We start from the raw sequence: 12,307 nt of genomic DNA, 5'->3' as shown, positions 1-12,307 counted from the left end.
TAACTTTACCAATATAGAAAACAGCCATGAAATAACAGCTGTCATATCATTGCTGCCTTGTTTCAACAGCCAGCTCTGCAGCAGCACCCAGGACTGTCTCACTTCGCTGCACAAAGAACATAGAGGACTGGGTTATAATGAGATTATGTGTGTGTGTGTGTGTGTGTGTGTGTGTGTGTGTGTGTGTGTGTGTGTGTGTGTGTGTGTGTGTGTGTGTGTGTGTGTGTGTGTGTGTGTGTGCGTGTGTGTGCATATTTATGCATAAATGCTACTGAAGCATCCAAAGCAACATAACAGTAACGGAAAACTAACAAACTGAATATTGTACTGGGCATCTGTGATATAAAAAGCTATTTTGGGATGAATAAGGTTAGAAGAACGTTAAGTAAATGGACTGCTCTCACATAGCGATTGTCTAGTCTTAAGTTTTAACTACTTAAAGCGCTTTTACATATTATAGGAATTATTCACCATTCACACATTTATACACTGTGGTCGTACAAGGTGCCACCTGCTCATCAGATAAACCCTCGCACACATTTACAATCCGATGGCGCAGCATTGGGGGCACCTCTGGATTCAGTGTCTTGCCCAAGGACTTCAACACTTCGACACCTGAGCCACAGCCATCTCCCAGTCATAGTTTAGTTTAGTGTGCTGTTGGTTTGTGTGTGTGCGTGTGTGTGTGTGTGTTTGCGTGTGTGCTTGTGTGTGTGTGTACGTGCCGTTACAACGTCTGACATATACTGCACATGGGGACAGATAACCCTGAGATAGTGTGAAAAGCATCATCAGTAATCCCTCATCATGCAAGTATGCAGTAATGCATGACAAGAGGCAACAAGAAAACATAAGGGTGTATTGCATCATGTTCTAAATCTTCCTACAGCACGAGTACTATGGCCCCTTGCCAAAGATATAACAGGAATAGGTTTTCACTGGAATTGTGTTGGATTGATTACAGAACCAAATGGAAATATGTCAGCTGATCGATCAATAAGTATTTATTGTGACAAAATAAAAACGCATTACAGTATGAATGTCATACATGTAGGTGAACATGGAGTCTGTATGAAAAAACATGGACGGAGAAGATTTTCAATTTCAGGACAACTGAGTGTTTCACCACCTTTATACCATGGCCACTGACCCAGTAAAATAGATAGGTGGCATGCAATTTTCTTTAAGTTAATTTGTCAAATTCAGCAATGGTTGCGTCAGTTTTACCAGTGAGAATTACAACTGCATGAGCTGATTTTTGAGCATGAGGGTGCAAAAAATTCTTCACTGTATTAAATTTAGCAGCTTTTGATATTTATTCTAATGTGGAAAAAATGTGTAAATGTGGGCATGCACTCTTGCATAGTCTCACTGGAAAATCCAAACTACAATTAAAAAGATTGGACTATAGCCAACTTCCACCAATGTTGTCTCTAAACTTGAAAAATTGCAACAAACACTAACACACACACACACAAACACACACACATACACACACACACACACACACACACACGCACACACACACACACACACACGCACCCGCTCACGCACACACGCACACACACACACACACACACACACACACACACACACACACGAGCTGGACAGCCCCGCCCAGGTCCCGCCCAGCGGTCAGACCCCATGGAGAACAGACCGAATCATGTGCCAGCAGCAACACTTTCCGAACGACAACCTGGGACACACACACACACACACACGCACATAGAAAGACAGAGACAGAGAGAGAGAGTTTCGTAACTTTGGGAAGTTTTGTGGAGCCATCGATAAGTGGACTTGTCGTGTTTTTTAGAGCCTGGTGTCAGAAACACAGCGGAGGGCTGATCGTCGCCTGCGTCACTTTTTCACCGGAGTTGCCTAATTGAGTGTCTCACTGAGAGGCAGCCTTTGCCGTTCAGCAAGGCAGCTGTGAAACTATCGTCTCTCGTCTTGGAATAGAACTGTATACTCCATCTGAGAAGTAAGTTCGACCTTCCTCTGTTACTACGGGCAGTTTTTATACACGGCGACCCCGGCATTCTGTCCTTAGGCCTATTTCCTATCGGATGTAGCCTACAGTGGTGAAGCCTGTAGTTTGCTGGGTGGTCTTTTAAAGGTTAAAGCAGACTTTATTCTTGGAAAGGAAAGAAGTCCATAAATTCAGAGCTATGGGTCTTTTGTTAATGAGATGAAGCTGATGTGTCTGGTTAATTTGCCTCATTAGTTAATTAGTCCTACTCAAAGTTCGTTTTTAGGACACTTTCTTGATTTTGTGTATTAATTCAACATTTTCCCATAGGCTATTTCATGTTATAAAACTGGTGAAAATGAGCGTCATTTAAAAAAAAAAGTATTGGCATGGCGACTAATGTTTTTAACAGTGGCTGATAACTGATGAAACCCGGCAGTTTGTGGCAGCAGAGAGTCTTTGCTATTTATAGTTTTTAGAGCCTTTATAACACTTATTGTGGTTTTAACTAGCCTACTAATCAAATTAAACTAGTGGTAAAAACTAGTGATGGAGAAAAAACTAATTTAGTGTTTTCTCTCCCTCTGTTCAGTTGGCTCCCCTCTTTTTCGGTGTTATTTACACATAACATCCTGTAGCCATACTGTGATTTTGATCTGTTTAAAAGAGGCTACAGATTTTAAAAAATATATCACTGTGATCAGTTAGGGCTCAGTTGATCTGTTTTTAGTTGTTTCTTATAATAAGAGGTTCAGTAGTTCATCATTAGTTCCAAAAAAAAATTGAAGATTACCTATTACAGGTTGTGAGAGTCCACAGACAAACACATTTATTTGTCTTATTTTGTTAAAAAATCTAACGATATCTAATTTCAAATAACAAAAAAACACACACAAAAGGAGCAGAATGTAACTTTTGAGAACTTTTGAGAAGAATTAATGAGTCTTTGCCATTTTTGCTTGATTAAACAATTGAAATAATTCCTTGAATGTCAAAACTGTTGCTGCTTCTCTGTCACTGAATCGGTTGATTGATTAATATTTTACTTTGGCTGTAGATCATATTGACCGGCGATCAGTAGACTGAACCTGATGCCCAAGCATAAGCAAGCTGTATGAGAGATGACCCTCAGTGTTGCTGTGTGGTGTCAGAGCTGAGTGCAGTGTTACACACAGGAGCATATGTGGCAGGTGTGTGTGTGTGTTTGTGTGTGTGTGTGTGTGTGTATGTGTCCGTGTGCGTGCGTTCAAACATTCAGTCACACCTGAGCTTCTTTGTCTTACCTTTGGTTTCACTACATCCTTTATTATACACCTCACATCTGTCTTTTTCTCTCTCTCTCTCTCTCTCTCTCTCTCTCTCTGTGTCTCCATCTCTGTCTCTCCTTGTTTCCTGTGCTTTGTTTCAAGGCTAAGGCTTGCGTCACACATTCCACTTGGCATATGAAGCCCTTATCCTGTTTAGAGCCGAGAGAGAGAGAGAGAGAGAGAGAGAGAGAGAGAGAGAGAGAGAGAGAGAGAGAGAGAGAAGAGGAGAGAGGGATGTGGATGTGGGGGGTGGATGGGTGGAATGAGGGTGACCTCTCTTTCTTTCTTCTTCAATCTTTCTGGAATAGATTAAAGAAGAAGATGACCTCTCTTTTTTTATTCATTTCAAATTTATTTGTTTCTCATTAGAGAAATACCCCACCCACCTCTTCACCTTTTTTCCTGAATCAACATGCTGATGTTATCTGGTGGAACAAAATGCGCAAGAGTGCGTGCACACATACACACACTGCTCAAAGGGCATGTCCGAGGGAACATTAGGGCTAAACATTAAACTCCTGGATGCTGAAGAGTTGGTAAATTCTCCATTAGAAGTTAAGGGAATAAGGACACCGTGCTCAACAGACAGCCATAAATGTAAAAATCTGTAACTTGTTACACAACTTCACGTGTGCCAGCACACGCACACATATACACAGTTATGTAAAAGCGCAGACACACACTTGTGCAGTGTGTCTGTTACTGCTCTTAAACCGCTGGATTGAGACACTGTGTGTAGCTTTTTCTTACCCCCAGGCCTCCTCCCCATGTTTGAGGTTCATTGAAGTTTTGTCATATTTTGGTCAAAACCCACTTCATTTTCTTCCTCATTTCTGTCTATGCCTTGTTCTTTCCACTTCCATTTTGACATAGTTTGGTCAGAGCGGCTGTTTTCATTGCCCTTTCTCTCCTTCTATTCCCCCCTCTCTCCTCTCATTCTTCGGGTAGGGAGGTGCAATGTAGGGGGGGTGTCAGACAGGAAACCGCAGGCCCCCCGCAGCAGCACCCCCCATTTGGCTTCACTCCCCTCCTCCTCCTCCTTCTCTTCTTTACACCCCCCCCCCCCGACCCATCACGCAGTGTGGAAATAATAACAGTCAGACTAAACTCTGAGGGCTTCCGCTTCTCCCTCTCCTTCTCTCCTTCTCTTTTTCTCTCTGGCAGTCTCTCTTGTCCTCTCTGTCCTCAGTTGTCTGGAAAGCCTCAAAACTTTGCTCTCTTTGACAAGTGCGGCTTGACGTACGTGCATGTGTGTGTGTTTCTCAGTGTTTGAGCTTTATGTCAACTCTGGTGTGTCTTTAAATGTGTATTTGCTTGTGTGTGGATGTGTGTGTGATGATGGATCCTGTTTCCTCTCCCCTGCTTACGGCCCCTCTGACTTCCCCCGAGGTCTGCAGGCCTGCAGCCCGACAGTCTGCTGGAGAGCAGCATAGAGCAGCTACGTGCCCATGCATTTGTGTATGTGTGCATGTGTGTGTTTGTGGGGGTAGAAGGATGAGAGGAGTGGGCGAGCCAGCTCAGATGAGGAAGCCAAAATAAGAGGATATGTTACTTTAGTAAGGGCCCTTAACGTGAGGAGAGTCAAAGTCAGAGCGTATGAGGCGTAATTAGGGGGGACATGAGAGGGAAGTGAGGTAAGGGGTTGAAATTAGGGAGCAGGGAAGTACAGTAAAGTGTGAAGGGTTGAAAGAAGGAGTGAATTTGAGTAAGTCGAGGGCAGCAGAAAGAGTGTGGAGCAAGAAAAAACTACATCGAAGGTGAGCTCAGAAAAATGAAAAGTTAAATGCTGGTGTATTAGCTTGTCATCTTGCTGAGTCATGTAATTGAGATCTTAAATTTAGAAAAAGCAGTGCATTCCCTGAGGGGTGTAATGTAAATAGGTAACTAGGTGTGAGGCAAGCTATAGTACGGACATGAAGTTCTAAACTGCAAGCTATATGTATTCAAAGTGACAGTGTAAGACAAGTGATGGTATAAGTCAGCACAGGACTGACATGGGGGGGACTGACAAGGTAAAAGAGTTGGTAAAGAAAAAGAAGCAGGGAACTGAAGGCTGTGTGTGCATGTGTTCGTGTGTGTGTCTACTTTTAACGTGTTCTTGGACAAAGCTGTTGTCTGGAGGTTTCTGGTCTCTTTGGTGATCTCATCATCTCCAGCCTGTTGCCATTAGGTGTGTGTGTGTGTGTGTGTGTGTGTGTGTGCGTGTGTGCGTGTGTAATAATTTAGTCCTTTAGTGATTTAGTGTGTGTATTCTGTTGAGCTAGCAGGAACTTGTGTGGTGTGTGGTGTGTGCGTGCAAGTGTGCTTGTGTGTGTGTGTGCTTATGTGTGGTTGAGTCAGTAGCCAGGGACTCCAAGCCACAATATTTTCCCCTTCAGTCATGTTGTTTTATATCATTCATAGAGAGGGAGAGAAAAAAAGAGTACGGGTTGGTGTGTGGTTCAGATAAATACACTAGTATAGATGTGGGTGATTGCTGAGGAGCAAATGAAGAAGAGGTGTAGAAGAAGATCTGGAGGGTGAGTCCAAGGGTGGAGAGAGAGAGAGGGGTGTAGGAAATGTTTGCTGAGTGGGTTGGGGTTGAGTACACAGTAGCTCTACTGACCCATAAGGACAATATTTGCAGACCACACTTGACATGCACAAACACACACCCACATGTAGAACGCACTGGGAGAAAATACTCATCAACAACCTAAGGTATGGCTACTTAAAGGAGAATTCTGTTTGACTTCAACTTCATGTAGCTCTGTTTTTTTTAAATTTATAGTGCTGTCAGTAGCGAGACCAAAGAAAACAGTCAGTGCTGCCTACACCGTGTTATCCTCCTGCTAGAGTTAGCAACCAACAGGCTTAAACAGGGCAAGTTTTAACCTTGTTTTTGCCTCTAAAAATGCTCAAAATGTCATTACCAGTGACTAGCCATGTGCAGTGATTCCTTCCAAGTGAACACAGTGAATCTGACTGCCGTAGATGTGACAGAAAGGGATACAAATTGTTTATTGTTCATTTCCTGTTTTCCGGTGAAGTCCACACTAAAAGTCGATTGTCACAACTTTTATGTCTTTCTGTCACATCTACAGCAGTCAGATTCACTGTGTTCACGTGGAAAGAATAACTGCACGTGGCTAGGCACAAGTGAGGACATTTTGAGTATGTTTAGAGGCTAAAAACAAGTTTGAAACTTGACCTGTTTTAGCATGTTTTAGTTGTCTCACTACTGACAGCACTACAAATTTAAAAAACAACAACAGAGCTACATGTTGAAATCAACCTGAATTCTCCTTCAACCAAAACGGTGCAGCACACACTGTTTTTTTCACATCGCACTATGTGTGCCCTGTGATTTTATCAATCTGTAGATCCTTTTCTCGATTAATCTATTATTAATTTGGTCTATGAAGTGTTCAAAATAGTAAAAAGGCATTGGACATTATAATTTCTTGAAACTGTCTTCAAATGTGTTGTTTTGACAAGACAAAAGAAGACAAAGAAAGGCAGCAAATCCTCACAATTGACAAACTTAAACAAGGGAATGTTTGGTATTTGGGCTTTAAAAAGGACTTAAACAATATATCCAAATAGTTGTTACTTTTTCTTTTGTCTCCTGAGGCCTTATGGTTTGTGGAGGTGTACTGTGGCAGACGCTGTGCCGCTAAATTAATTTTCTTTCCTGTGATTGTCTAAACTTTATGTGTTTCATTGTATTTATTGTTATGATACACCCCAAGGGAAAGTTTGTCTTTTTCACAAGGATGTCTCCCCTCTCACCATCCTGCTATCACATGTTGTCGACCTCTGTTCATTTCCCTGTGTGGTAAACCCTAACCACCTGGCATACACACCTCCACACATATTAAAACAAAATTACATTAAGTGCCTGTTGCTGCTGCTGATGCTACTATGTGACCAAGATCTCTGTAACCGCCCCCCAATGACAAGCAGATTTAGCCCATTAATCTATAAGTATTTTTGTGTCTCAGACTGCATGATTCAGCTTCACCTGTTTGTGAACCCTGTGAGAGGGATCACATAATGCTAGGTGAACTGGAAGAGGAATGGTATGTCCTTGTGTTCTTTAAAGGAATTAAATGTATGCAGAGTGCTGCAGTTGTTTGTTACAGTTTTTGTAAAAAATGAACTCTCTGAACCAATAAAGCTAGTTATGGCATTTTCATAAGCATGTGAACTGATAACTAACATATTTTCTATTACTACAAGTGTGTTTTACTCTATGGGCATTCATAATCTGTTGATACTCCAGCATCCAGTTATTGTTGCCCAAAGGAAACATTAAAGTTGTTAATAAATACATTAATAAAAACCATTAATGTACAACTAGCCTACATTACCTACTTTTTATTAAATATATGAAAAAACATTTTCTAAATGCTATGTAGGGGGACTTAAAGTAAAGTGTTACTTAACATCTTTGGGTTTTGGAAGTGGCTCAGAAAAAACAAGTATATGATGATATCACCTTAGACTGTGGGATTTTGTGATGGACATTTGTCACTATTTTCCGACATTTACACTTAATTGAAAAGTATATAGTACATTAATAGGTTTATCAATAATAATGGTTATAAGCAGCCTAACAAATATATGTTTGGGACTGAAGCTGTGATTGGGCCTGTTTCTTAGTACTTTCCATCTATGACAGTTTTTCGCCTTGTTTGCAAATCTAATTAGTTGTGAGTCAGAGATGTGTTTCTTGCAGTATTTTATCAAGTACTTGCTGCATTGGTGTTTCAGTCGTAGAGAGGAAGAGGTAGAGATATTAAAACAGGATAGACACAAGGTATTGGGTCTTCCACAATGGACACTGATTTCTCCCCACCCATTTAGTTTTTCTTTTGGGCATTTAAGATGACTTGTGTCTGTAGGGAAAATACCTGTAAGCTGTACTTACTGTTCACTGTACATTTACTCTTTTGTCCGTTTCTTGTTTTGTGATCTGTTTGTGCTACATATCTTCTCTCATTGTTACCTCATCATGTCACCACAAAAGAATAACTGCTTGACCTCCAGTTGAACTACACTACAATACAAACCTGGATTAGAAAACACACTCTCAAAGACACACATACACACATGCCCCACCTGACTGCATTCTCTTTGTTTTGTATGGAGCCAGGCAAAGGGTGTGGCTTCAGTTGTCATGTTCACACCCTTCCTGACCCAGCAAGCGAGCATCCTGCTCTCTCTCCTATTGGTGTGTGTGTGTGTGTGTGTGTGTGTGTGTGTGTGTGTGTGTGTGTGTGTGTGTGTGTGTGTGTGCGTTTGTTCACCGTTGCATTAAGGCAACATACATGAACTGTCAAGGAATGTACCCTGAGGGAGTGTGTGTGTGTGTGTGTGTGTGTGTATGTGTGTGACCTGACAAAAGTCCACAGTCTGGATAACCTTTAATTATTAACAAATGGGCAAGAACACACACACACACACCTATACAATCACGCTGATAAACACACTTCTTTAGGAACAAACAGAGTCATTTCAGCTGCACCTGGCCATTCAAAGCCAAGGTAACAAGAACCACCTTTGAAACCTTGCACGCTTTTGATCCAAACTGAAATGTGTGAGGGAGTATCACTGTTTAGTCTTTGACACTAGGCAGTTTTTAGCCACGTCACACCTGGGAGTGTCTTGTAAAGTGGTCCGCAGTAAGTTTTTGCAGTAAGCCCGCAAAAGTAACTTTTTGGCTTTTGACCAACTAGTTGAGGCCCCCTTCTTACATTAAAGATGTCTACGAGTTGTTGGTTGTTCCACCAAAGAGACACTTCCCCTCTAAACTTTTCACATGGTTTCATTTAAAAAACAGGTCAAATACAACTAGCCAATATTGGCTATGGCCAATATATCCCCAAAAAGGCAAAGGACCCATAGATTTGGAATCACTAGACTCAGTCATGGTGGCTCATTTTCTGCAAAACAAATGTTTGTTTTTTGTACTTTTAATACTTAACGTTTATTTAGGGGATCATACTTCTATACTTTTGACATAAGTATAGTTTTAAATTTATATGTAAGTATTTCTACATTTATATATTTGTTTGTTTGTTTAAGTAAAGCATCTAGGTACTTCTGTCACCACTGGTTACAGATCATTACTGTGTGTCATGCTAAATCATACTGAACATAACAAACATGATTTGAATTGAGTGTGTAAATGTGTTGTACTAAATGTGTGTACTGATGGCTATACTGTATGTGTGTGTGTTTTATTTTGCAGGAGCTTGGCCTTTGCAGCCATGCTGATGTATGACTACCCTCTAAAGACAGACATGGAGACGGTGAGGCGTGTGTGTGTGTGTGTGTGTGTGTGTGTGTGTTTGTGTGTGTGTGTGTGTGTGTGTGTGTGGGTGTTTGTGTGTGTGTGTGTGTGTATGTGTCCATTTGTGCTCGCTGCCATTATGCCCAAACATGTTTTTGATGTCATACAGTAACTCTGACCTACACACACTCTACCCTACGTGTCTAGACAGACTGGTTCCCACATTCCAGCTCTTCCTGGACAAACAGGCTGCTGCACAGTGGACATTTGCGTACAATGGGTACAAACGCTGCCAGGCAGCAGGCTAATGAACGAACACACGCACACACACACACACACACACACACACACACAAATTGTACTTTGAGACGTAACAGTTACATGTTCATAAACAGAGCTGGGTTTAAAGGTTTGGGCTGGCTGTGGTTGTTTGTGTGGCAGAAACATGTTTTCCGTGTTTTTCAACGAAGAACAACATTTTTAACTGCTCTATTGTCCCCCTTCACTGCTTCCTTCTTTTGCATCCTCTCTGTCTCTCTCTCAGTCATTCTACTCTTCGTTAGTGAAAACCCCGGAGCAATACGGAGTGATCTTCTCCCATCCCGCCCACCTCTTCCACTCCACGCACATGCACGCCTTCACCCAGTCCCAATCCCCTAGCAACCTCACACACACCCAGCTGGAGCCTGTGGACCTGTCAGTCAGCAAGCGTTCGTCCTCCACTTCTTCTTCCTCCTCCCCTCCCTGCTCCTCTGCCTCCTCCCCGGCCTCCTCACACAGCTCCCCGCCTTCCCCCTACAGCTCGGCTCCCCGCCCCTCCCCCCGCTGCTCCCCCCCACATTCCCAGCTGCGCTCCTCGCCCCCTACTTCCTCACTTTCTTACTCCACCATGGTGGCTCCCATGATCGGCTCAGGAGCCGGAGTCATCCAGGGGTCAGGGGTCATGATGTCTCCAGTCATGTTGCCTCTGTCTGTCCTCTACCCTTCGTCTCTCCACCTGCATCAGTCCATTATGGTGAGCCCACCTGTCGCCAATGATGACGACCATCATCGAAGCAGGGAGCCAGGTAAAGCCTCATCATTGTTTATTTTTTTCATTTTCTTTTTTTCATTTCCAAGTCACTGAGCTTTACAAGATCGCCATCTCTGAATCTCCTATATTTGATTCACACAGAATGACAAACTGCGTACATAACTGACAGCATTCACCAATAATTTGTTTGCAATGCCCTTGTTGTAGTAATATACTAACAAACAAATTCTGGCCTGTGATCTTGCAGATGCATAAAATAGTAACAGTATGTTTTTTTTGTGAATAAATACTGACCATACTGATCAGCAATTTATATCTACCCAGTTCACTGTGGTGACACCCATGACCTGCACAAGCCGGTCAAAACAGAGCCTCGCCCTGAGCTTGCTCATGACAGGCACAGCAGCCACGAGATGAAATCATCAGTCGTCAGAATACCACACGAATACGGGTGAGTGACACAACACACATTTTGAAAGAAGCACCAAAAGTTTCATTAGTGTCATTGTCTGCTGCAGCACTTCCCCTTTAACTTTATGTGGAAGTCATGTTCAGTCTTCGACCGGATCCATCTCTGTTTGTGTAGTGATCTTTTTAGAAATTCAGGTGCAGTCCCAAAACTAGGACTAGGTATTGTTTACATTGCAAAAAGGATGAATTCATTCAGGAAATATCTATGGACCAAGAATATGCCAAATGAGTGTATGATGGGACATTTTGAGCACAGAACATTCATTACATTATTTCTTGTTTCCACATAAGCACTCAGTATAACTTCTCTCTGCTTTGTGCGCTTTTGTTAGCACAAGACAGAATTTTAAGAGTAGATCATTTCGGATTGGCTGCTTTGTCTCTAGTCCGTGCTTAAAATGTCCTATCTCGGGCTCAGGACTGAGACAAAAATATAAGGCCATACATGTCCTGTCAACTCTCTGCTGTCCTCTGTCTAGATGCAGAAATGTCTGACAATACAGTTTCTTGAAGCTCTCTTTCCTCTTTTTGTTGTGGCAGTGGGAATGTAGGCGGGTCAGCTAAGAGAAACTTGGAGATGAGTTTCTAAATTACAGATCCAACACACGACCAGTAACACAACTACTGTCATGAACAACACATGAACAACACATGAACACACGACACATGAACACACGTACTGTATGTTGGATGTGTCAGGTTCCTAATTCTTCCGTGGCGTCTTTTATTCTATCATTTCCAGCTCGTCAGCTCCATCTCTTATTACAGCTCCTTCTTCTTTACTTCCTTCTAGTCAGCCACACAGTTCATATCTCAGCCATCTTGATCTTGTCACCTTCCACATCTCTTCCCCTCCTCCCTTCTCTCCTTTCTTTCTCCTCCCCTACCCTCCCTCCTTCCTCGCTCGGTACTTCCTGTACTTTTTAACGCTCATTGTTCAGCATCTCCCGCTCCTTCTTTCCCTTCTCATTCCTTCCTTTTCCTCCTCTCCTTCCTGTTTTCACCACTCATCATCATCTGTTTTGGTTCTTGTTCCACTGTGAAAGTGGTTCTTCTTCAAAATAACAACTTTTCCACAAAGAAATATTTGCATGTCTTTTATGCATGTAATAGTTAGTTGTCATGTTCACACCCTTCCTGACCCAGCAAGCGAGCATCCTGCTCTCTCTCCTATTGGTCGGCTCCCTGTGTGTGTGTGTGTGTGTGTGTGTGTTTGTGTGTGTTTGTGTGTGTTTGTGTGTGTGTGTGTG

At 42.4% G+C, this 12,307-nt stretch overlaps 1 protein-coding gene across 2 annotated transcripts in view; it reads left to right on the top strand.

Annotated features, from left to right (window-relative positions):
• Positions 1-1,630: 1,630 nt before the first annotated feature.
• klf3 (Kruppel-like factor 3 (basic)) overlaps positions 1,631-12,307 on the top strand; it is a 12,614-nt gene continuing 1,937 nt past the window's right edge. The window contains exons 1-4 of one of the 2 annotated variants that reach the window (XM_034858934.1): positions 1,631-1,981; positions 9,512-9,572; positions 10,098-10,617; positions 10,902-11,037. In XM_034858934.1, the coding sequence (XP_034714825.1) occupies positions 9,531-9,572; positions 10,098-10,617; positions 10,902-11,037 (698 nt within the window). In that variant the 5' untranslated portion in view covers positions 1,631-1,981; positions 9,512-9,530. Of the gene's footprint in view, positions 1,982-9,511; positions 9,573-10,097; positions 10,621-10,901; positions 11,038-12,307 lie in introns of both variants that reach the window. The other variant, XM_034858943.1, reaches the window with a different exon arrangement.

The sequence above is a fragment of the Etheostoma cragini genome, chromosome 2 (genome assembly GCF_013103735.1).
Source record: "Etheostoma cragini isolate CJK2018 chromosome 2, CSU_Ecrag_1.0, whole genome shotgun sequence".
Lineage (NCBI taxonomy): Eukaryota > Metazoa > Chordata > Actinopteri > Perciformes > Percidae > Etheostoma > Etheostoma cragini.
Note: the sequence above shows the minus strand (reverse complement) of the source record. Positions and strands in the feature narration are given on the sequence as shown.